At 39.8% G+C, this 26,650-nt stretch overlaps 1 protein-coding gene across 1 annotated transcript in view; it reads left to right on the top strand.

Moving 5' to 3' along the window:
* TRPM6 (transient receptor potential cation channel subfamily M member 6) overlaps positions 1-26,650 on the top strand; it is a gene marked incomplete at its 5' end in the record, with an annotated part of 138,637 nt that overhangs the window by 5,726 nt on the left and 106,261 nt on the right. Inside the window, 3 exon segments of the mRNA XM_080820331.1 lie at positions 16,663-16,742; positions 19,594-19,632; positions 24,422-24,599. Of these exon segments, the coding sequence (XP_080676457.1) occupies positions 16,663-16,742; positions 19,594-19,632; positions 24,422-24,599 (297 nt within the window).

Genomic DNA, 26,650 nt, shown 5'->3' with positions numbered 1-26,650 from the left:
CATACATAGTATTGAATACTACCTGCTCTTTCTAGCATCCACTGGGAGTCTTGGAATGTATCCGCCATGGATTAGGGGGACTATTGTGGTTTTCTGTGATGGGTCAGTCTTTTTCTTTGCCTGTGCTTCTCCCCACTTAAAAATTTTTGAGATGTAATTCAGATATCCCATAATCCACCTATTTGTTTATTTATTTTTAGGTAGTCTTCACACCCAGTGTGGGTCTTGAACTCACGACCCTGAGATAAGGAGTCACATGCTCTACCAACTGAGCCATCTAGGCACCCCTAATTCACCTAGTTAAAGTATACAATTTAGTGGCTTTTAGTATATTCACAGAATCATCCATCTATCACTACAGTCCGTTTTATAACATCTGTCATCTCTAAAAGAAGCCCCATACCCCTTAGCTGTCAACTCTTTGTCTGTCTATCCCCACCAGCCCTAGGCAACCACTGATCTACCTTCTGCCACTATAGATCTTTCTCTTCGGGGCATCGTATATAGATGGCCACTTACAAGAAGTTTTCCTTTTTATCTGTTTCTTTCATTTATCTTAAGGTTTTCAGAGTTCAACCATGTAGGATTTTTTTGTATTGCTGCATAATATTCCATATCACATTTTATTTGTCCATTAGTTGATGGACATTTGGGTTGTTTGTGATCTTTGGCTATTACGAATAATGTTTCTGTGGACATTTGTGTACAGGGTTTTGTATGGACATACATTTTCACTTCTCTTAGGTAGGTACCCGGAAGTGGAGTTAGTAATTCTATGTTTAGCCTTTTGAGAAACTGCCAGACTGTTTCCCAGAGAGATTGTACATGAACAGTATATATGATAGTTTCAGTTTCTCCCCATCCCTTATATGATCTTACTTGTTGAGTATAGTATTCCTAGTGGGTGTGAAGAGGTGTCTCATTGTGGTTTAGGTTTGCATTTCCCTCATGAGTAATGATGTCGAGGATATTCATGTGTTTATTAGCCATTTGTCTATTGTCTTTGGAGAACTGTTGGTTCAGATCCTTAGTGTGGCCCTTATGTTTGACCCAGCTCTTGAGATTTTCTCCTGAGAAACACACATTTCACATCCACACAAGAGGGGATATGTTCTTTTTATTATTTTAATTTTAATTTAATTAACAAAAGGGAATATGTCCTAAGATCCCCCAATGAATACCTGAAACTGTGACCTACATACTGTTTTTTCCTATACGTACACACTTATGGTGTGTACACACTATAGTAAGATAGTAAGGAGATGACTGTCTGTAGCAAATAATAAACAATTATAACAATATACTGTAATAAAAGTCGTGTGAATGTGGTCTCTTGCAAAATATCTTCTCTTACCGTCCTCACCCTTCCTGTAATGATGTGAGACTAGGTGAGATGAAGGATATCGGCATCGTGATGTAGCATCAGGTTACTATTGATCTTTTGATGATTTGTTACACTGGGGTTGACAGCAGGTAACTGAAACCGTGGACAAGGGAGGACCGCTGTACACAATTTTCAGGGGTTCATGACCCTCTTGATATTTCTCTGTGAGTCTGAGGATACTCACAGAAAACCTGCTGTATAGCAGGGATTTTTCTGGGCATTTCACATGCTTGATCTTATTCATATTATCTACAAGGGACCTCATGGGAGTCATGTGAGGATCAAATGTTCAGGAAAGTGATTTGTAAACCATAAAACAGTGTACAGCTTCAGGGGTTGCTATAGGTGCAAGCTCTGTAGGTAAGTGATAGTGAACTGAAACTGGTAAGGGCATGGATGGAGTCGGGCGGTCATGTTTGAATCCTAGGTCGCTTTTATGAGCCATTGTGTTTTGGGGCAGTTCAACTTCCCCGATTCTGTTTTCATTTGTAAAATGGAGTTAGTAACTGACCTACTTCCCACATCTTCTTCGGCAGTTAACATAATAAAGTACTTTGTGTTGTGCAGGTGGGTACACAGAAAGTGCTGCATACGTGGTTACCATGCTGCCTTGGACTGTTTGTGTCTCCCAAAATGTGTATGTTGAAGTCCTGATCTATGCGGTGGTATTTGGAGGTGGAGGCTTTGGGAGGTAATTAGGTCTTGAGGGTGGAGCCCTCACGACAGGGATGGATGCCCTTATAAGAAGACACATGGGAGCGATGATCTGTCTGTCGTGTGAAAATACAGTGAGAAGGCAACCACTGCAAACCATGAAGATGGCTTGCACCAGAACTTGACCGTCTGGGCGCCCTGATTTGGGACTTCTGTTCTCTGGAACTGAAAGAAATAAATGTCTGTAGTATAAAGCACTGGTGTATGGTATTCTATGGTTTGTAGAAGCCCAAACTGACTAAGCCAGCTGCTATTAATACTATCTTGCAGAATGAACTAGGCATATTGTAGTAGAGCAGGTTGGTCTTTGAATATGGAAATATCTTCCTTCTTTCTGGAAAAAATAGGTGTCCTCCATGGATCTTTAAAAGAGCCAAGAAGTTTTTGTAAATCAAATCTTAGAATCTTAGGAAAGAGAATTTTACTCCCCTAAGAATGTAAGCCCATAGTGTACTTCATAGATCCTTGTCCTAGCTCAGATAATCCTCTCCAAATTTGTCACTACTGTTAGTGTCTGCTTAGAAGTGATGTAAAAAAAAAAAAAAAAACACCAAAGCCACACCCTGCCCACTGCTTCCCCATAATCTTTGTCCTTACCTGGCCTAGAGGAACTCAGGATTCCAGGCAATTTTGCTCTGTGACAGGAAGGTTAAGCAAGTAGGCATTGTTGTATTAATACAGAGAGGCATGTCCAAAATCTTAATTTAAACTTTCTAAAATTTGTTAGAGTTTTTAGGCCAGCAAACTAGGAGAGAATGGTGAATCAGCCTGAGACTTTGTAGAGTGGATCTTTGCTCTTGAATGTAATAAAGAGACAAACCATTCAGGCTCTTATTTTTGTGTCTTGCACTTATAGCCACTGCCCTTCAGAGGGAAACCACATTCTTGAAAAGCAACTCTTAGGGTAGACATTTTTCAGACAGAAATTGTATCTCTCTGGCTGGTTTTTGGATTCAGCAAATATGGAGTGTGATAGGCGATAGGTAAGCCCTCTGAGGTCCAATCTGGAGTCATCTTGATGTCAGAATCTATCTTCCAGTTTAGCTAAAGGGAGAAGGTCTGTAGGCTTCAGTCTACCAGAGAGTTCCTGAGAGTTACTGGGATTCCAATGTCTTCGGAGTTTTGTTCTCAGACCTACAGAGTGAGTGAGTGAGTGTGTGTGTGTGTCTTGGATTTTAGTAAAGAAAAAATTTTCATGACACTTGTTAAAGATGGTAAGGAAGATTTTCTTCAAGAGGGTCTGCTGCAATGGGGGTTTTGAAGTGAGAGACGGGGCTCCACTCCGAGTACAACAACAAGTGGAGATGGATAGTGGGGGAGCGAGGTGGGGGTCAGTGAGTGGAAAATTGCTAGAGAAAAGATCAAAGCCAGAAGGATTCTTGCTAAACCAACTCAACAGGATTCTTGCTGAAGGTAGGCCAGGGTGATCAGATACCAAGGGTGGGGGATTTTCACTAACTGACCCAGCAGATTCTCGCTAACACTGCATTAGCAGAGTCAACCACAAGGCCCAAGGTTACAGCCTAGTCAGAAAAAGGACTCAACTCAGAAAGAGCCGGAACCAAGTTTGGTCAGGGAGAGAGTCTTGGTCGGTTTGAGACATGAGGTGGCTAAGGCAGACTGTTCCTCTTTACGTAATACAATCATGAAATACTGTGAGCATTTGAGTGACACAGTCTTAAAAGAGAAAAGCTGCTTTTCTTTTGTTTAATCCCTCTCTTATAATTGCCTTTTTGGGTCATTTCAAGGTCCTTCCCTTACGGATATAATATTTCTTCCCGTTTTACAACAGCAGAAGAAATCCAGAAGAGACATCCTAATGACTAAAACTCCGTGAAAAGGAAAAGCTGTTTTGTAGTTTGGCTCCTCGGTGACAAAGAATGAGAAAGGCATGGCGTGGTAGTTATCTTCCCTTTTCCTTCCTGAATTGCACCGAAAGAACAGTCAGTTTCTAAACAACATTGGAATTTTGAAAATCAAGTGTAACAGCCAGAAAGAGTTGGGAAACTTCATCCTAGCGAATAGCATTTCTCATCTGCCAGCCCCAATTATTAGTTCTTGGCATCCCACTGACAGACTCGTGATTCTCAACTTCCAGGACCACACCCATCTTATTAAAACATCATTTTTCTTACGGAATACTAGTGGAATTAGTTATTCTGGATGAGAATTCTTTTCTTCTGAAGAAAACAAAAACAAACCCTATTGGTAGGCTACCTTAAATCTTTTAGCTTAAATTAAGATAAAAATCTTAAAGGTTTCTGTCCTTTAAATCAACTTAAACATCTCAAAGATTTTTTTTTAAGAAGTAAGCTGAAAATCTTGAAGATAAACATCTTAACATTAAGATGTAAGAATTAGGGGAGGGAACATTCTGAACTGAGAGCTGGCAGAAATCTCTTGGAAAAGAGTCTGCCAAAATTGTACCCTGTGCAAACAAGTGTGTATACCCTCATAGATGATCATTGGTCGAATACATTTAGGGGACCAATGGATAATAATGGATTTCTTTCTTCTGGAGAGTACACTATTTGCATGTGTTTATAAAGCCACAAAACATTTTCTTTTCATCCATTGCAATACCTTTGTTCTCTAGGATGGGTATACTTAAACTCTGGTAAAGTGTTCGAATGTGTACCCAGAACTCAGGTAGGCATTGGGGATACTACAATCAACAAGACACTTCCCCGTGTTCTGGGGGTTAGAGTGTAGTCAGTCTAAATGGGTCAGGTTGTGCAGTGCCTGGGGGCAAACACTGAACGCTCAGGGGCACAGGGAAGGGGATCCTGATTCAGAGAGTTTCTATGAAGGTTTTCATGTTGTCTCTCTTGCTGGCAAAAGGGGAGGAGTGGAGAATGTCCTTAGCAGAGAACAGCGTGGAAGGAGCGGGAGGCGAATGCGGAGAATTCGAAGTTGTTTATTATATTTAGAATGTAGAGGTTGAAGTAGGGAGAGGCAAGAGATGAGGGGAGAGAGGGAGCAGCTCAGATGTGGTGGTCAGTGGGCTATACACATGGTGAAAGACTTTTAAACATTCCTGATGACCTTGGGAGAACCACTGAAAGGTTTTAGGTGAGAATGACATGTTTACCGTTTAACTTTAAGAAGGCTGTAGGCTTGGGACGCCTGGGTTAGGCGTCTGCCTTTGGCTCAGGTCCTGATCCGAGGGTTCTGGGATCGAGTCCCATATGAGGCTGCCCCTGCTCTGTGGGGAGTCTTCTCCCTCTCCCTCTGCCTGCCACTCCCCCTGCTTGTACTCTTGCTTGCTTGCTCTCCCAGGCTCCCTCTCTGGCAAATAAAGAGGTAAAATCTTAAAAAAAAAAACAAAAACAAAAAACAAAAAACACCTCAAAACCCCTATAGGCTTTACTGCAGAGAATGGATCCGAGAAGGGAAATCTGGAGGCAGAAAGACGGAAGGGAGGCCATCTAACCAAGAATTCACGGTGACTTTAGGATCCTGGCGATATAAATGCAGAGGTGGGCTGATGCAAGAGATATTTAAGAAATTGATATTAAGAAATAGAATCGGTTGGGGCACCTGGGTGGCTCAGTGGGTTAAAGCCTCTGCCTTCGGCTCAGGTCATGATCTCAGGGTCCTGGGATCGAGCCCCGCATCGGGCTCTCTGCTCAGCAGGGAGCCTGCTTCCTCCTCTCTCTCTGCCTACTTGTGATCTCTCTCTCTGTCAAATAAATAAATAAATAATTAAAAAAAAAAAAAAAAGAAATAGAATCGGGGCACCTGGGTGGCTCAGTGGGTTAAGCCTCTGCCTTCAGCTCAGGTCATGATCTCAGGGTCCTGGGATCGAGCCCCGCATCGGGCTCTCTGCTCAGTGGGGAGACTGCTTCCCCCCTCTCTCTGCCTGCTGCTCTGCCTGCTTGTGATCTCTCTCTCCCTCTGTTAAAAAAAGTAAAATCTTAAAAAAAAAAAAAAGGAAATAGAATCAATAGGTCGTGATGGTTGACTGGGAAGTAAGGATGGGGAGGAATGAACGATGATGCTCTGGTTTCCCACTTCGACACCTCAATATACGTCGAGCACTTGGGGAAGGCAGGTGGGGGATAAGTTTGGGTGGGGGAAACAAGGGATACAGACGTGGACAGGTTACTTTGAAGTAGCATAATCCTTTGTTCCTTTTTAAACCTGGTGAGGTCACTAAGATGGGTTTTGTATATCCCGCTGCCAAATTGCATACCATGAATGGACTGCCATAGTCAACAGGTGACAAAAACACCCCCCCCACCCCTGCCCCATACTCGACCTCCTCCTCCTGTTCTTTCTCTGCTGTAACCCATGACTTCTCAAAGATGTGACTTCCATAGATAACAATCAGCAAACCAGTACACTCTTCACTGAAGTCCTTTGAAGTCTTCTGGTCATCAGTTGTCTCGCTGCTATTCCAATTTTCACATATTTTCAAAGTTCTCTCAGAAATACTTTATAACTTCTGAACATTAAAGCCATTTTGGATGCTTGAGATTCTTCTTCCTCGGGCAAGTACATTTTTTGGTATTTTATTTTATTTTACAACTATTTTTAAATTGAAGGAATCTGGTCCCTTCAAATTTTTATTTGGAAGAAAGTTGAATATTAATAATGAAAAATACTGTATACAGTGTCTCCTCAGTGTATACACAGAGTATATTCTCTAACGTTTTCTCTAGTTTCTCTAATATTCTTTACAGTGTAGTCTCTAACATTTAAGAGTTGTTAGTAACTCAAACCTTTTGCTTATAAATTGGCACACCTTCAATGGAGGGAAATGTGGCAGTATTTGAATTCACTCAGACATTTTACTGGTAGGTTTTTATCCGATAGATACACATGTACGTGAAAGCTATGGTGTACGGATTTTCGCTAAATAAATTATGGGACTTCCATACAAAGGGATACTGGTCAGCCCCCCAAAGAATGAAGGAACTGAATGTGTATAAATATATAAGAATGTCCAAATTATTAGTGAAGAAAAAGCAAGGTGCAGAACAATGTGTATAATATACCTCTATGTAAAAAAAAGTATTTTTTGGTATATGCTTACAAATGCATAGATTATCTTTGGAAGAACACATAACAAAGTGTAACAGGTTCCTTTGGGGACGGGAAATGGGACGTCTGGAAGACAGGGGTAGGAGGAAGAGCTCATTTCTCCCTGTATCATCTACTAGACCTTGTCGATTCTATACCACTTTCAAAGTTATCTATTAAAAAAATTTTTTTGCTGAGTCCTGGCTTTCATGTTCCACAAGTGATAGAGTGAAGGCTTACAATACAAGGACCAACACTATAGTAAATCTTGTTTGTTCTTTGCTATGTGGCAGTTAGGCACACAGTTGTAAAAGGTTTACCTGAAGGGATTACAATTAATTCCTTTAAAAAATAAAAGTGCCTATTTCTAGGTGCATCTAAAGGAATGCTCATGAGAATTTACAGCTGGACAGGTGTACGTTTGTCTGACAACCTCTGGGGTCAATCACCCAGGAAAAGAAAAACATTTCTCGAGTTTGCTGATAGAGATTTCCAACAGGCTGGCAAAGAAACCACATTTACTGTATACCTTGCCCTGGCGGTCCAACCGCCCAGTGATCTCCAGTTACATTTGCTCTTATACTTTACCCTGAATTCCTATTTGCTTGGTGTGGGTGTCTGCAGACCCAGAGAGGAACACATTTTTAGGTTAGTGTATTGGGGACATCCTTGGAATATTGCATGGCAGTTTGCTCTGAAGCCCATCCAGTGGGATCCTACTGATGTTCCCCGTCTATCTTAACTTGGGTGGATCCTCTGTTGAGAGAGTATCCCTATGCTTTGTGATCCGTTGAACGTATGGTGTATAGCGTGTTGTGCTGTTGTACTGTGAAGGGCTAGTAATGAAAAGGGAAAGTACCATTGCACAGGCTTATCTCCTACCTCCCATCTTCTCCCTTGGTAAGAGAGGCAAAGGAGAATGCTGAGGTTTGCAGCCTTCAGGGTGACATGGGCTGACTTCTGATCCATACATACGTAATAGGGTCTTGGGCAAAACTAAAAGAAGGAAACGTTTGTCATCCTCTCCTTGCCTCTATCAAGAGAGGAAGCATTTTCTTCCAGGTTGAGCCTTCCTCCTCTGCTGTTCATACCTTTTTTTCGCCTAACCCCTACCCCCACCCCCAGAAGTCTCTAAAGTCATTTCATTCTCTCTTGTATTTTCTCTCTTTATTGACTTCTCTCTTACCTACAAACAAGGTCTAGGCCTTCTCAACGTAATATAAGGGTTCTTTCAACTTTGCCTCTTAAACATCTTGCAGAAGAGCTCCAGAATTGGTGTTTGGTAGAACCTGCCCCTCCTCCATTAAGAGGTAGTAATAATTGTACCCGTCCCACAGTCGTGAATATTACTGTACCTAAAGCACATAAAGCACTTAGCATAGCCTTTGGCAGTTACAAAAGGCTTACACACTTGATGGCTTTTGCTTTATATTGTTGAGTTAGTGGCTTTTCTTAGTATTGTTTTCCCAAGGGTATATTACACTAGCTGCCTCCTGTTTTGCAACCTATTTCCTTTTTTAAAAATAGTTTATTTTATGTTTTTATTCTTTTTTTAAAAGTAGGCTTCACACCCAGCGTGGAGCCCAACGTGGGGCTTGAACTCATAACCCTGAGATCAAGACCTGAGATCAAGAGATTGAGTCGGACGCTTAAGCAACTGAGCCACTCATGTACCCCCTGCAACCTATTTCCTAAATCTCTCTCAATCTGCTCAGTGATCGTGGCCAAAATTGCCATTCTTCTTTCTTTCTTTGATTTTATTTATTTGGCAGAGAGAGAGAGAGAGAGAGAGAGAGAGAACAAGCAGGGGGAATGAGAGGGAGAAGCAGGCTCCCTGCTCGTGGTGCCCGATCCCCGGACCCTGAGACCATGACCCTAGCCAAAGGCAGACACCCAACCGATTGAGCCACCCAGGTGCCTCTCTCCTTATTTTCTTGTCAGTATTAAACTTCTTAGCTTTTCTTTGAAACATCCTACTTTCATAATCACATTTTAAAAAAATTTTTTATTTAAGAGAGAAACTTGCTCTGTTCTCTACTTCAGGTATCATGTCACCATCCTATTTGTAACTCTTTGTTCGTTATCCCCTGAACTCTTCTGCACCCCATGTTTAGCTGTTTCCAAAAGTTCGTGGCTCTTTCATCTTCTCTGTTCTCTGCTCCCCAGTGACCTCATGGCTTTTACCAGAAGTGTTCTCTGGATTCTCCTCCAGGCTGGAATTTGTGCATTTCTAACCCCCGTGGCATTCTATCACCACCTCCCAAAACCTTTGTCACCTTTCAGGGACTTTCCCGAGTCTCTTGTCCTCCTTGAAGCCTTCCCAGATACCTGCAGACAGAGGGATTTCTGCTTCCAAGGAGCCCCACATATATTTTTCTCCATTGGGTTGGTCTTTGGGACACAGTCTTACTTGTTTTTATTAGTATAATATATGTTGCGGTGACCTCTTTGGGATGGAGAATTTGGTAGGCACTGAAGTCAGCCATAAGGTCAGAAATGAATGCAGTTATCAAAATATCTTTGAAAAGTATCTCCATTGCTCATAAAGTATCGTATGTGAAGATTTGATCTCTAATTGATTTCTCTATGTTGAAAAAAAATAAAGATAAAAACTTTGTGAATCCTAATTTTTTTCATGAAAAGTATATATGTTAACTAATAGGTAAATAGATTTATTACTGTAATTTAAAATGAACAATGAGTAAATATCTTAAGTCCCAGTTCTAAATTCTGGTACATAAAGGTTGGTAGATATACTCCTAAAAATGAAAGCTTTTTGGAGGTCCTTGATAATGAATATGAAGGGGTTCCAAGCTCCAAAAGTTGAGAACTGATGCTCTTGGGAATTGTGTACTTCTGAACTTAAAATGGCACTGAAGTTGATCACACTTACTTTTTATTTATTTATTTGTTTATTTGACAGAGAGAGAGATCACAAGTAGGCAGAGAGTCAGGCAGAGAGAGAGGGGGAAGCAGGCTCCCCACTCAGCAGGGATGCTGAGGCAGATGCGGGGCTCGATCCCAGGACCCCGAGATCATGACCTGAGCTGAAGGCAGCAGCTTAATCCACTGAGCCCCCCACTAGGCGCCCCTAGTTTTTTTTTTTCTTTCTTCACATGTTTCTTTTACCTCTTACTCCTTTAGCAAAAATTTTAAATCCGACCGAATTAAATGTGTGGTACGTGTCTCTACTGAATTTCAGGAAGTGAAATCCTATGGCAATGTTCTTTACATATATAAACCTTACTATGGATGATCTAAATAAAGTTGCCTTTAACCTGTAATTCCAAATAAAGGAGTTCTTGTCCCATAGTATGGGAGGTTTCCTAAAAGTCAATTACTTAAAAGGATAACTTCACTAATAACGACACTTGTAAAAGAGTATAACTTCACCCCAAGAAAAGCCTTTTAGACTATGTAGCTCACTCAGATGAAGTTCTAGTCAAGTTTTGGGTAATTTAACAGGATATTTGGAGCATAATTTAAGACCATCTGTGTACATGGGTGACAAGTTCATGGATATTTTGCTACTTGGAAATTGGAGAACACTGATTGTGTTAGAGAATTCCTTTTTCTTTGGTGCCCTGGTTCTCGGTCACACCGCTTCGAAGAGGTAGACCAGATGAAGAGTGGTGGGCAGCAAAACAAAGGTTATTGAGCGATAGGCCCAAAGCTCCTGGAGAGGGAGGGGACCTGAGAAGGTTGCCACCGTAGTTTCTAAGTATAGGGGGTTTTATGGGCTTCTTGTCAGGCTGCTTTAATTTGATGAACCTTCCATGAACCTGTCACCCAATCAGGTTTTTATCGTGTACATGTCGTGTTCCCGTCATGTGGGAAAGAGGAGAGGCCTCCTTCTAGGTTGATGTAAAATCCTTTCAAGGATGGTTTCCTCTTAGGGCAGGAGCCCTTGTCCCTGGCTGCCTTTCTTCCAATTATCCTTCATTAATTGCATCTAATTTGAAAATCTTAACAGATTAGAGTAGTTATGTAACAAATAGGCCCGACATTCAGTTAAATTCTGTATGTTGCTATCCAGGGACAGCTGTAAAGAATACTCATAAATGAACTTCTATTTCCTTTCCCTTTTTAACAAAATGATTTAACATGATCGGAGATTATAAACATTTTATTTGCATGTTTTATTCCCCAGGGGACTGGATAAAGCTGAAGCCTGTGTGACAACAGAGGAAAGGATGTCCTAATTGTGTTAGTGCTGACATAATGGGGACTTTCACCAGTTTGGGAAGGGGCAGGTTTGAGTAAGACATCAGTTTCGTTTGAACCTTTATGATATGCTCTATTTGGCTGGTCACTGTTGAGTTCTTCCGATTCCCCATTAGGCCCTGTGGAGAATTCATAAATGCTTTACTCATGTGCTTATGAGTTTATATAACGTAGATGTTCATTCTGAAGTTCTAAATGCCTTTGCTCAACAAGACAGGAAATGAAAATGTCAGCTAAAGAGGAGAACTGGCATTTTAGGAGGTTTTGAGTTATTTAATTGACATTCCATTTTTAATGATGTTATCAAAAACAAAAAAACAATCATTACCTGCGAAAGTAGTGCTCACTTTTTTCTACCTCAAAAGAAGAAAACATGTAAGATTATTTTTTATGAAGTCTGCCTAAATGCTGCCTGCTGGAAAGAGTATTTACTGAAAGTGAGATCAACTTGTGGCAGTGTTAGTGAACCAGATCCTTGGGTTTAGGTTATTTTAAGTTTGCCCGAGACCGATTAAATCTTGGATCAAGTGAGTCGGGTGAACTATCCCTGTAGGACGTGGACAGAACCTTACAGGAGACCCTGAGCGGACTCTTTCGGTGGTTGGACTTGCTTTGCCCTGAAGCTGTTCCCCTGAGCCAAGAGATGGCACAAGTCGGTCCACCTGTGACTCGGTTTGAAGAGGCCCTTGCTCCAGAGGAGAAGCCGTATAGTGGAGACACCAGATGTCCATCTGGAGTCTGAAAACACTGCTTCTCTGCTTGGTCTATTTTGGTGCCTCCCTGCGTATTGTAGATTCAAGATAACTAATCCAACACTCTATCCTAACGTAGATTATGATAACTTTAAGAGAAAAACAACTGTTGTGCAATTAAGCATTGTTCATGCTATGATATGTAGAAGGTAGTGTGGGGGAACATTAAAAGGGGAGTAAGTAGTCCGCTTCACTTGGAAAAGTATTTGTTACACATTAGATTTTTTTTTAAGTACAAAAGAATTTTAAAAAAGAAAACAAATGACCTATAATCTGTGTGCCCCTTCACCCCCAATCACCTAGGCCTCTGGATGTTAAAAAAGCAATTCATGCATAGTTGTAGGATTTTTTTTTAATTAAGGAATACCTCTAAAACTATGCCTTCTCAGAGATTCCCCTGAGAGAGAATCTCTTCTCTGGAAGACCTGAAATGCCACAGTGTAGAAAACTTTCAGGGAGAGGAAGGTTTTGTTTTGGACATTTCTGTGCTGTTGGCTACCCTTACCTCAGGCCTGGGATTGTAAGTAAAATCTGATTATGTTGTAGGGTGAGCCACACACTGAGCCTGAGACCCACCGTTTCCCTTTTTTGTCTTCTGCCTTTCCCTCCTCCGAATAATAATGACAATCAACAAGCACCTCCCCTCACTCTGCGGTGTGTTGTGTGTGTGTGCGCGCGTGCGTATACACGTATACATACAAATATCTATCTATATAATGTATATACATTATATGTAAATAAATATATATAAATATATATAATGTGTATACACTATATATATAATATATAATATATATATATATATATATATATAAACACCCAGCTTTGTAGGCTGCTGTGATGGCAGCAGAAATGGCATAATCTCCACTGTCAACCACTATCCATGACAGTTTTCTGCTCCAAGTGGTGGAAGCCAGCCCACTGGGCATTTGCCCTCAATAGATTTGGGCTGTTGAATTCAAACCAACAAACATTTGGTTTCTAGTCACTCTCTGTTGTCCTAAACATGGGAGCCTCTTCTACATGTGCTTTAGAATATATTGAAAAGGCTATCACAATGAGGTAGAGGGGGGAAAAAAGTAAGATTCAAAATTGGGATTGTCTGAAACTCTTTCAAATTCAGCCTGCTTTTCTTTTCCTGTAGTATTGAGATAAGATCCGAGAGTTGCGGGAGCAGAGTTTCCATGTTCTTATTATGGCTCAGGCTTCCTGTTTACACCTTTGAAGGGAAAATTGTATTCATGGATTCCTGAAGTTCTAGTCTAGGTGTGTTCATTTTGTTGTTCATTCAGTAATGATTGGGCTGGGCCCTGGGGCAGCAGAAGTGACTGGCACCGGGCCTGTGGGCGCTGGAGTCCCGTGGGGAAAGTGGACCTGCAGAAGTCATTCATTTCTAGTATGAGAGGTCCCAGGAGGAGGATTTGGAGGTCAGGAAGTATTTTTTAGGGAAAAAAAAATACATCAAAGTTAAGTTCCCTGGCCACCCACCCAAAACTAATTTTTTTCTTTTTGATATACTAATAATAATAGCTAAGCTTTACGGCCTTAGTAAGTCCCAGGGAGAATTCTAAGCCTTTAATTTATCTATTCCTTTCAACAGAACTATGAGGTATTATTATTGCTATTATCTTCATTTTTAATATATAAGCAAACAGGCATGAAGAAATTAGTTTGCTCAGATAGTCCTACCGGATGTCTGGTCTTGTAAAGAAATGAATGACAGCACAGCCTGCTTAATTTGTGTCCTATTTTAGAGACCCTTTTTGAGCTTTTAATTTTTTTTTATTTTTACGTAATTTTTATTTATTTATTTGACAGAGCACAAGCAGGCAGAGTATCAGGTAGAGGGAGGGGGAGAAGTAGGTTCCCAGTGAGTAGAGAGCCTGATGTGGGCCTCCATCCCATTCAGACCATGATCTGAGCTGAAGGCAGCCACTTAACCAACTGAGCTACCCAGGCGCCCCTGGAGCTCTCTCTCTTTTTTTTTTTTTTTTCCCCTGGAGCTCTTTTTTAATAGTTAATTTGTGTACATGCAGTTTAATGATCTCAATTCATTATCTGTTTCCTTCTTTGTATTCCAAGTTCCATCAAAGCCAACATCTTGTCTTACCTGCCATAGTATTCCCCGCGTGCAGCCTGGCCCATCCAGTATATTAGTCAAATGAATTCAGCATGAAGAACATAATAATTCCCCTGTCACTCTTTTTCTCAGTCCCTATTTTTTTGCAAAAGTTAGGGACTTAATTAATGTTTGCAGAATGAATAAATGAAATTGTTAGTTTTTGAAGAGGAGACAGGGCTTACCAATTCCAAAAGATTGTGTCATTTTCTTATTATAATAAGTAGATTTTGAGTTTACTTGGTTTAGTTCATTCCAACTTCTGTGACTCAGAATTTTTCCAAGTTTGTATGTTTTCAGTGCTTTCCCAATTTAGCAAATGTCTTTTAAAAAACTGCTGACTATGCAAAAGGGTTAAGAGATAGAATGATTTTAAGATAAACTGAGTTTGATTTGGGAAGTTTTCCTTGTTATGTTCAAAATGCACAGGAACCACTCAGTCAGTGCCCGCCCCCCGCCTTTTTGCTTAGCAAAATTCTGATTCTGTTTATATACAGTTCTATTCAGTAGTCAACACTTATATTTAAGGTTGGTGAATATTGAACAAAATCTATGAGTTTCATATTAAAGTATACAGAGGATTCCATAAATGCCTCATTTATAATTGTGGGAGAAGAAAAACTTTGCTCTTTTAGGTTTGATGGCTGGGTCTGTGAAATAAACAAAAGATACACAAGTTTATTAATTTTTAATATTGTGGTCATGACAACATCCCAGAAAAACAGAAGTAAATGCCCCAAAGATGATGATATTTGGGAATTTATATACTGTCTTAATAGGGGAAGGGTTGGGAGATGTAGGCAATTTAGAAGAGAGTAAATGATTTTTAGAAAAGGTGAAGGGGATACAATAGTTAGTGACCAGGTTTGTCTGGGTGCGGTATTGACTTCTCCTCCCTTCTCTTGAGATAAGAGTCAATCCTTTGGGGCTGACAAAACTCCCAGGGATTTATGACAGTTGAGATCCTCTTGGAAGATCTGTCTTTAGGCAGATAAAGAGAGTTCAGAGGAAGCCTCTCACTGCGTTTGCTGTTTTTCAAGTGCCTACAGCTCAAAATCACCTCTACGCCAAAGCAGCATGTTATAGGGCAGAGCATGTCCTGAACATCTGGCACCTGAGGACGGTGTGATAAGGAGGTGGCACAGCTGGGACACAGATGGATTTGTAACCCCTTGTCTGGTGCCGGGCATTCCCTGGGACTGTAGGACGAGAACAGGTGTCCTAGGTGGGGACTGCCCTGCCATGGAGCTTGAGAAGGCCCCCTTGCAGATTCCCGTGCACCAGCCTTTCGCCACTGCTGTAACACCTGTGTTTAAAAGTTGTATCTGTATTTATATTTTTATACCATACAGAGCTAAAATATTTTCATATTATAAGAAGGCCAAGCTCATCCATTGGTTGGGTGTATTGTGGGTCAAGTCTCCTCTGCTTCTGGACTTCTGCTTATGGAAGAGCTTGGCTATGACTTGTATGTAGTGTTGTAGAGTGGGAGAGAGACTTTATTAAGAGGATGAGTAAGGACCAGTGTCACCTGGATTCAGGAAGGGTCGGGGTGGTGCAGATTAAAGCAGCACAGTCTGTGGTAAGCCATGCTTACAGAATGTGTATCAGGTTGTCTATCCAATTAGGAGGTAAACTGAGGCAAACTGTAATGACGAGAAATTGAATTTATTCCAGAGGAGTGAAAGAATTACAATTCAGGAAGACTCTGGGGCAAGCTACATGTGAGTCCATTGAAGGCTTGGGGTGGTTTATATTTACCCGCGAGGAGTGTGAAGAGGGGAAAGTCCAGCTAGGGTCCAGGCTGTAAGTTCCCTGGCTTGAGGATGGAGAGAGATTCTTGGCAAATGTTCGCTGGTCAGGAGGTAAGTCTCAGTCTTCTGGAAATAAGGCATTTACTGGAAATCAGTGTCTCGGTTTTTAAGTTCTCTTCTGCTGAGAGTACACGTGTGAGAGTCTACTTTTCATATCCTCCAGGTCCTAGTTTTAGAGGAAATCCTTTCACAGAATCTTACTGAGGTTCCAGCTTCCAAGACATCTTAACCAAAGTGGGACTTTATATGTGAGAATTTTGAAATTTGAGAGCTTGAAATTCACTCTGTAGGACTATGGCACAAGATTTTCGAGTGACTTTTAGCAGAATTAAGGGAATGCTTCAGTTTTAACATGACTTCCTTCCTAGAGTTTTGTGCATTTATGGACATTTTGATGAAAATGAGATTATGGATGTATTAGTTTTGTGAATGTTTTGTGTTCACATTTAGTTCATTTGTGTCTATGTTGTCTGTGATAGAAGCCAATAAATGCTTAGCCTATTTGGGGTTGATCTTGGCATTTTAATTCATCTTGATGATATTTGAATATATCTTGTCTACCTGCACTACTATGGTTACATTGCTTTCTCACTTAATTATAATGTAAAAATAACTACACTTTTTCTTTAGTCCCAGAAATCCTGGATTGAAGGAGTGTTCAACAAGAGGGAATGTAACAAAATCATACCTAGCTCAAAAGACCCTCACAGGTACACTTTTTAATTGTATTTTTTCATTTTAAAACAACACTATTTCGAGGGACTGTTGGGGGAAACAGTCCCCAATGAATTGTCTAGAGGATTTAATCATACCTCTGAAGTTAGCATTTATTTATTTTTAATCAATATTTATTTTTTTGTCTTTATAAAAATAATACGTGATTATTATAGACAAACTGGTACTATCAGGGACCTTGTCAGTTTTGTACCTGACTGCAAGCCCAGAGCCTATGACAGTGCCCACTGTGTGGAAGGCTCCTGATAGACATCTGTTTAATGACTTAATGAAGTATAAAGAAGAAAAAATTGATCATAATGACATCACTGTGATGGAGCCACTGTTAATTTTGTGGTGAATTTCATTTCTTTAATGCTCCTGTTTCTCTTAGTGGAAGAATAGAAATTAGGGAGTATTATGCTACATGAAATAAGTCAGAGAAAGACAAATACCATATGATTTCATTCTCGTGTGGAATTTAAGAAACAAAGCAAATGAGCAAAGGGGGGGGGGGAAGAAACCAAGAAACAGATTCTTCATTATAGCGAACAAATTGGTGGTTACCAGAGGGGAGGTGGGTGGGGGCATGGGTTAAATAGGTGAAGGGGAATAAGATGCTCTTATCAGGATGAGGACTGAGTACTGTATAGAATTGTTGGATCACTATATTGTGCACCTAAAACTAACATGACACTCTGTGTTAACTATACTGTAATTAAAATTTAAAAACTTAATTAAAAAAGGAATTAGGGAAATATCTAGTGCTATATCCATTCCACCATTCCATTCCCCACAACTTCTGAATATTGAATATCCAAAATATTGTGAATATGCCTTATCCCCAACTCAAGCATTTATGGAAAATTGTGACAACAGTGACAGTTTGGGATATCTTAGGGCACTGTGTTCAGATTATGCGGACAATTCCACGTTTCCAGTAAAATCTTTTTGTTTGAGCAGATAGTGGACAGCAGAATAGAATGACTTGAGTTTGACCGCTCTGAGTTGTTGAGAACCCTTTGGAAGCTCTACTTGTAGAACAAAGTTCAATATAGCAGCCAGTGAAAGATAGGAGAATAAAGGGCTATGGAAAATTCCCCAGGGTAATTGGGTTCCTGAAATTAAGATTGGGTGGCATTGCCCTTGGAGAGTAGAAATTAAAAGGAAGGGAAAAATAGAAGAGCAGTATTTTAATTAGGGAGACCACTATTTTTAGGCTCCTTTTAGCATTTGACCTTTTATTCATTTAAAGTTTAGAAATCACAGTTGTATGCTTATCAAGGGTAGCATGGTGAGGTCACTGAAATTCTGGTTCTTTGGGGATGACTGAAACACTGTTCCTTGCTTTTGTTAAATATTGACTAGCCCCTAGCCCCACCCTCACTGAATTACCTGGGGTTTGTAAGCCCCAGGATTGGAAGTTCTCATTTTACCCCCTAATAAAATGTTTACAGAATGGCAGAGTAAACTAATTTTTTCCCCTTCATCTTTTACGGTATCTTGTAATGTGATGGTGGTTACAATGGAAGGCAGACCGAGCTCACGCAGTCCTTCTGCTTCTGTAATGGAATCATAATTATAATCATCTTCATAATCTCGAACATCATGAAATGTGATAACCTATAGGCCATTAGTCCACAGACTCAAGAAGAATATTGACGATCATAATTTCATATTATGGAATGGTCCAAGATCTGTATTTTATGGAAAAAAGTGGTCTCTATGTGATTGTGAAAAAAAATTATTGGATGATTACGGATCTTGCTATGCCATTCTTTTTCTTAGATCCCAGTAAGAATCTCAAAATTGTAGCTTTTATGAATTTTTCTTCTTGATGGTGCAGAAGAAAAAGGTGGTAGTTTGTGATTTCAAATTTAGATAAAAGTTGATCTTTTATCAGTTGTTTTTATGGTTCCTAATAAGAAACAGATATGATAGATTTGATTACAATGCCTTTTTCCTTCTTATTTTGAAATTGTTGTTGAAGTGAAGCTTCTGAGAAAAGATAGTCCCGAAAGGCTAGGGCGGGAAGAAATGAAAGGCCTAAGTATTTGTTTCTGAATAACGTAGGATAACCCTGATTCTTTGAATGCTGTCCTTTCTTGCATTGTTTTAGCTAGTATTCTCTTCTAGTTAAAACCTCTTTATACCTAAAATACGACCTTTGATGATCACGATGATCCCCTAACTTCAGAGGGTTCTTTTGAATCAAAAAGAAAGATGGATAAGGATAATACTTATAATCATACCAACTGTCTTTTGATTTGATAGTGTTTTATGGTTTTAAAATAGTATATATATTATAACTAATATATAATATATATTTAATACATAAATAGTATACCATTATATATTAAATATGATTATATGTCTATATATTATATATTTATAAATATATAAACATTTTTTTTTAAAATTCTCAGAATTCTCAAGAATTCTGTTACCTTCATAGTGTAATGAAAATAACAGCCACCAATAGTATATATACTGCAATGCACCACTGTAAGATACATTACACACATCATCTCAGGTAATCCTCTTAATAACCTTACAGGCCAGATACTACTTCCAAATGTGGAAACCAGTGCTTAGAGAAATTGTTAAATACATGGGATTTCAATCCAGGTATTTAGGTTCCAAATTTAGCATTCCATTAATTAGGTCATGGTTGCTGCAGTGTAATTTGGAAAACAACATATGGGACTATTTGGGGAGTGACATAGGAAGTACTCAGCAAACCCTGATTTTTAGACCAGGGAAAACAACGGGTATTTATGGTACAAGCATTGAATATACTTTCAGATATATCATTAACCTAACAGAGGTTTTGTGTTTTTAATTTAGATGTACTGCAGGATGCCAGGTCTGCCAGAATTTAATCAGGTAAGACTTAGATAAATAGGATTTCTTTTAATATTTAGGCACTCTGTTTAAAACTTATTGAAACAGCTTTCTTACAACTTGAACGGACTCAATGAAAGGACTTTATTGGTGTATCCTATTTACCTTGCCAAAGGAAGGTTTTTGTTTGTTTGTTTGTTTAGATTTTATTTATTTGAGATCGAGAGCATGAGCTAGGGGGGTGGGGCAGAGGAAGAGGGAGAAAAAAGCAGGCTCTCCCCACCCCCCACCCCGAGCGGGGATACTTACTTGGGGCTCAGGGCTCAATCAGGATCCCAGGACCCTGGGATCATGACCTGAGCCGGAGGCAGACACTTAACTGACTGAGCTGCCCAGGTGCCCCTCCAAGGGAAGTTTAAAAAAGAGAGATGTGGGAATTTTTTGAAGGACGGTGATTATTTGAATGCAGTAGATCGATTACTTAAATTACTGAGACATGTAAAGGGCAAGGGCCTTTGGCAAGAGCTTCTACCAATTGAAATACTCATAAAGCATTGCATTTTCATTTGCTTATGTTATATTTTGTTTATTTGAGAGAGAGTGTGAGCGGTGGAGATGGGGGCGGGGCGGAGGGGCAGAGGCAGAGGGAGAGGGACAGAGCATGTCGCAGGCTCCACACTCAGTGCGGACGGAGTCTGAAGCGGGGCTCTATCTCACAACTCTGAGACCACGACCTGAGCCAACATCAACAGTCAGACACCACTGGGCCACCTGGGTGCCCCTACTTCCTATTTGGGTAATGAAGATGGTTCGTTCCTGTAGAGCACTGTATTTGACCTATGGTTGTGAGTGATGTGTGCTCATACCAAGCTCTATTTCTGACACCAGTTTTGACGTGTGTGTGTTTTTTTCCAACACACCACCAGGTAATTAACTAGATTCTGCCATCATCTACATGGAGATAGCATCAGTTCCCATGGGTTAAGAGCCTAGTCATACTAGACTACCCTTCCTCCCCCCTATCAGGTGCCAGTCACAAGTCCACGTTATCACCTGTGCGTCTGACTGATAGGCTAGAGTTCAGAGGTTCCTAAGAACTCTTCTGTTGGTTCAATTAGTGTGCTAGCAAGGCTCCCAGATTTCAGAGAAACATTTGCTTACATTTACCAGTTTCTCAAAAAGATGTTGTAAAGGATAAACAGCCAGATGGAAGAGATACATAGGGCCAGCTATGTGCGAAGGGGCTCAGAACTTCTGTGCTCTTTCTCAGCAAGCCACTCTTCTAGCACACCCTCCCCCCCCCACCCCCGTTCACCAACCTGAAGTCTCCGAATGCCATCCTTTTGGGGTTTTATGGAGGCTTCATTATGTAGGTGGGATTGGCTGAGTCATTGGCCATTGATGGTTGATTCTGGTTGAATCATTGGTCATTCGTGGTTGATTCAACCTCCAGCATCTTTATCTTTCTTAGCAGTTAGGAGATCTCAAGGGTTTTGGGGCTCTGTGCCAGAAACGCGGGGCAAAGACCAAGTCTATGTTTATTATAAATCATAATATCACACAACCTAATGGACAAAAATAACTCCAGCAGAATACAAATGTTAGTGGTGATTTGCATTTTAAACTACATGTTAGTAGCTGGTTTTACATTTCTCTTTTGTAAATGGAAGAAAATGAAAATTTCCTTAATTTTGATCATAGTTCACCTTATGGAATGGCTCAATGTTAAATTTATGTTTGTAAAAGAAAAAATCTGGAATCCCAAGTTTGGCAAATCATGGGGAAAGGGAAACACCATCATCCACAGATGGAGGAGGAGAGGAAGGATAAGGTTGCTGGGTGTATTGGTCTGTTCAGGCTGCCATATTAGACTACCACAGACTGGGTGGTTTAAACAATAAAAGTTTTATCTCAGAGCTGTGTAAGTCTAAGATCAACGTGCCATCAGAGTTGGTTTCTGATGAGGCCTCTCTTCTCATTCCGCAGGAAGCTACTTTCTTGCTGTGTCTTCACATGGCCTTTCCTCTGTACCCTGACAGAGCTCTTGTGTCTCCTTCTCTTTTAGAGACACTATCCCTATCAGGTTAGAGTCCCACCTCCAAGACCTCATTTCAACTATTACTGCCTTGTAGGCTCTGTCTCCAAATACAGGCACACCAGGGATTAGGACTTCAACATAAAAAATTTGGGGGGACTCAATTCAGTTCCTCACACTGAATGAAGCGTTTCCATTTGACTAACCTCTTTTACCTTTCCTCCAATTATTTTTTATTTTTATTTTTTAGTAATTATTTAAAATTTGCTAAAATTGAAAGCAAGTATAAGACTATATTGAAAAGAAGTGAAAAGGCTACATTTACTCCTTTTGCTTCCTACTTTATTCTCCAGAACATTTCCCGGGCAACATTTTCCCAACTTTGCAATCTTCAGAGGTAACGAATATGAATGATACTAGAAAAATATCTATTTCACACTATCCAGAAATTAAAAGTTGTTGAAACTTATCATTTTTGAACGTAGCTAAGACCTTTTTTCATGTGGAGGGTGAAATGTCCCGGGGTCAGTTACTAAGCAGTCTGTCCTAGCCGTTTCTGGTGTCATTTCTGTTATACAACAAATTCCCATATGTTTGTGGCTCTGTTTCTAAGCTTTTTTCTTTTAGTGCCATTGATCTACTTCTCCTGTTCCTGGTAAATGCAACTCTGCTTCATTATTATAGTTTTGTAATGTATCTTAATATCTGACAGGGCGAGTCCTCTACACTTTATTTTTTTTTTTAATATCAGTTTACTCTTTTAGACAACTTGCACATCCATACAAATATTAGAATCGCTTTGTCAGATTCCCTGAAAAATTCTTTTAAGATTTTGATGGGTGTTTTATAGAATTTATAAAAATAATTTGGGAAGGAGTTGGCATTTGGCACCTTTACAAAGTTGATTTTCAAGGGAAGCTTTTAGTTAGTGATGTATAATTTGGAACTTCTGAAAGTTTTAATTCTAAAAGGGTGGACATGGAAGCTTTAAAAAAAAATTAGGGGTAATTGGTTTCTTCTATGGGGTCATCATGCCATAATTTAATGACCTGGTAAAAACGGGAATGAAACTATATTGATTCAAGTGAAATGGATTAGGCTCGAAAAATACCTAGAGCAAAGTGGGTTCAAACGGAGAATGGTCCTTTGCAAGGTCAGTGACTTACTTTTCCAGGTGTGAATTACGGTTGCCCGCAGACATTCATGTTCTGTTCAGAAAAACCCATAGTGAAGTGAATCACTCAGCTTATGAATAGATGTTTTTCCATTTTGAAGACTACCGCTCATGCCGGAAGATAAGCAGGTGATACATTTCTCTCTGAGCAGATTCTGATTACGTGTGTTCTGTAAATTTGAGATTATTCCTCCGGCCTTTGAGTCAGGGGCCCCTCCCTCCACATACAACTCTGAAATGGTCCTCTGACTTCTTGTTGTCATCCTGTTTCCTTGCTTAGTTGAATCCCATAATTTGTACACGTTTTTATGTTGCTTTTCACACATACACACACAAAAAAGCCTGAATCACGTAAAAAGCTGAGTAAACTCTTTACATATAATAGATACATGAAAGTTCTACATGCTCAAATTTTAATTTTTCTTCCCGATTTTTTAAATTAACAAAACAGGAGAAGCTTATCATCCTGTCACCAATATGATTATTATTATAGTTTGTTAGTTTTTACATAGTTCTAGTTTCAAAGAGATTTAACCTTCTAATTTGCTTCATTTTGTTACACAATAGAAATTATGGCCATGTATCTGAAATAATTTTTAAAACTTTATTTGCAGGAACATTTATTAAATATTCCTTTATAATTATATCACCTATATTATTTAATTTATATTTATAGTCAAGCCTCATACATGGCTATTTTCTTGTGGTAGCTCTCTGTTTATATATTTCTCTGAAGTTGAATGTTTTTCAGCATTAATGTTCTTTCCTTTTGATGTACATATTATGTTTTACATGAAAACATTTTCTGACTCTCCTTAAGTATTGCATGTTAGAGATTTTTAGTTTTTTTCTTAACAGCCTTGTTGAGATATAATTGATATGAAATAAACTGCACATATTTAAAATGTACAATTTTTTTTTTTTTTTTACCATCTTAACCCTTTTAAGTGTATAGCTCAGTGGTGTTAAGTATATTTCCGTTGTCGTGCAACAGATCTTTAGAACTTTTTCATCTTGCAAAACAGAAATTCTGTGTCCATTAAACAATAACTCCCTGTTGGCTGCTCCTTCCAGTCCCTGGCCACCACCATTCTACTGTCTGTCTCTGTGGATTTGACTACTCTAGGTACCTCAAATAAGTGGAATCATACAACACTTGTTTTATGACTGACTCATTTCATTTAGCATAATGTCTTCAAGATTTATCCCTACTGTAGCGTATCACAGGATTCCTCCCTTTTTAAGACTGAATAATATTCCATTATATGTATACGCCATATTTTGTTTATTCATTCATCTGTCAACAGACACTTGCTATTACAAATAATGCTTTATAATACTTACATGAACATGGATGTGCACAAGATTTTTAGCATTTTTTTAAAGCATTCGCTAGATGATTTTAAGGTGCAGCTAAGGGAGAGAACCGCTGAGAGGGTTTCAAAACTCAGAAGATAATTAGTGATATAAATCTAACCTAAATCTTAATGTGAGGTTTTAAAAAAATTGTCATATATGCCATCTGTATATTACCTTAGGAAAGTGTAGAAACATTACATCTATTTGCTGTTTTAACGTTGTCTGTGTTCTACTCTGAAACTGGTTTTCATCCCATATTTAAGGTGTTACTGTGGGCGACTGATTGGAGACCACCAGGGGATAGATTATTCCTGGGCCATCTCAGCTGCCAACGGTAATGAAAATGAACAATGGTCTGTTGAAAAGCATACGACAAAAAGCCCTACAGACACATTTGGCACTATTAATTTTCAAGATGGAGAGCACACCCACCACTCCAAGGTTCGCTAATAACTCACATTATTTTTGCTTGTTTTTAACAGAGGATGACCTCCAAATATTTCTGCAAATCTTCTCTCCAAGTGTAGATGATCAGATGACTGAGTTTTATTGCAAAAATGATCTGTGTTATTGACCTCTTCGCAAAAATGACCTGACCCTTCTCTTTCCTTTCTGTCTGAGGGACATGGGACCTTTCCCGGGTGTGGTGTGACAAGCTTTATATTTAACTCATTTTTAGCAAGCTTATGCCTTCTCTATGGAGAATGGCTTAAAGCTCTTGAGACAGTTGCAAAAGGGCTGTCCTTTTGTTAAGGAATGGAGGAAAGTCACTGCCAAAGGCATGGTTTTAGCTGAAGCATGGCCATAGCAATCACCAGTACCTTGTGGCTGTTTGTGCCTGCGATGTCCTTGTGATGATTGTCCATAGGCTTTCCAGGCCAGTCTTGCTCCTGTCCCTAATAAGATAATTTTGCATGTAATTTGCATAATACCTGTGGGTCAGCTATCAGGTGTTTTTTTCTTGAGCTTATTAATCACCTGCTGTTTTTTCGGGGGCAGATTTCCCTGGGGAACCTGTGAAGGGGGGGTGGGGGGGTGGTGGTCACCCCAGGAAAGCTTAGAATCAGCTGTACCCTGGAGTGTGACCATCAGTTGGATGGATTTGAAACAACAGTTCTTAAGAATGCAATCATAATCAACTTTTGTAATATGGTAATCTACACTTCCAGTTTTTAATTCTCTGCGTTTAGCTTTGTGTGTTGATGTTCTCTTTAGTTGGTGAGAAAACGGTCCTTATTTTCCTCTGTAATCTTTTTTGGAAGCTGACTCTCACAGAACTCTGTATGTAATTTTCCCCTTAAGTTTTTGTCTTCCTCCTTTTGCTTCTATGTTTATTCATGATTGCCTTCATTTCCTCATTTTTTTCATCCACTTGACAAAGATTTATTAGGTGCTCGTAGTTTGCTATGCCCCAAAGAGCTTATGTTCCATGTCCTAACTGCTTGCAGTCTAGTGAGGGAAATAGGAGGTAAATATACAATTACCCTGGGTAATTATAGGGTGTGTATGGGGGTGCTCTGGTTGGGAATATAGGGCTCTTTGGGAAAATGGAATGCGTAACTCCCGGTTTTCTGAGGCAGTGTGTGTGTGTGTGTCAAGGAAGCCATCGGGAAGTAGGGACAGCTAAGCTGAGATCAGAAGGATGAGTGAGGTGTTCGATGTCAGCTGAGTTAGAGGGCTAAGAACACTCTGGGCTTAGGGGAAGGCCAAGGGAGAATATGGTGCATACTGGAGAACTGAAAATGTGGTTCAACGGATCTCCTGATCACTCCTAGGTTTTATGCTTAGCATTAGATCCTGAGTACCTGAATGCATTTTACTCGATCTCTCAGAAGAGAAGAAGCTACCTTCTATATGGAAGCCCAGAATTGTACTTCTTGCTCTCTCTGAGAAGCAGGAAAGCTGCGAGAGCTGGTTATTCATTTCCCACCCCTGCATTGTCCTTCCCAGCTTTATCCCTACCACCTCATTCCACAAATGATTTGAGGAAAATCTATGTCTGAGTTAGTTATAAAGGAGGGGGTGGGGGCAAGAAAGTCATTAACCTTTAGCACCATCTTCGGTTGGCCTTTGGAAGAAAAGACTAGTGCTGATAATTTAGTTAATCAAGGTTGTTTATCTGAAATCTCAAGCAGGAATATCTGCTAGGACTAAAAGGACTTTTAAATGAAAGAAAGGCACCTGGGAGAGAGTTGAGCTCAGTGGACACACGTCAGAGCTGTCTCCTCTGCCCTTATTCAGGATCTGGAGCAGCACAAACCATTTCTCAAAGGTCGACTTGTATTTTTTCCTACTGCTTGAATATGTACTAAAGCCATGGCAACTCATTTTCCCCACTTACAAATTGAATCCTGATTATCCTTAGGTTCTATTATATTCTGTGATGGCTGTACCAACTCGATGTTCAGTCCAACATGTTAATAAAGGGATTATGTTTTAAGAATTTCAAAGGTAAATAGGCGCTTGTTTTAAGTCACTAGTACGTTCTGGAA

Source organism: Martes martes (assembly GCF_963455335.1).
Source record: "Martes martes genome assembly, chromosome: 12".
NCBI classification, from domain to species: domain Eukaryota; kingdom Metazoa; phylum Chordata; class Mammalia; order Carnivora; family Mustelidae; genus Martes; species Martes martes.
Note: the sequence above shows the minus strand (reverse complement) of the source record. Positions and strands in the feature narration are given on the sequence as shown.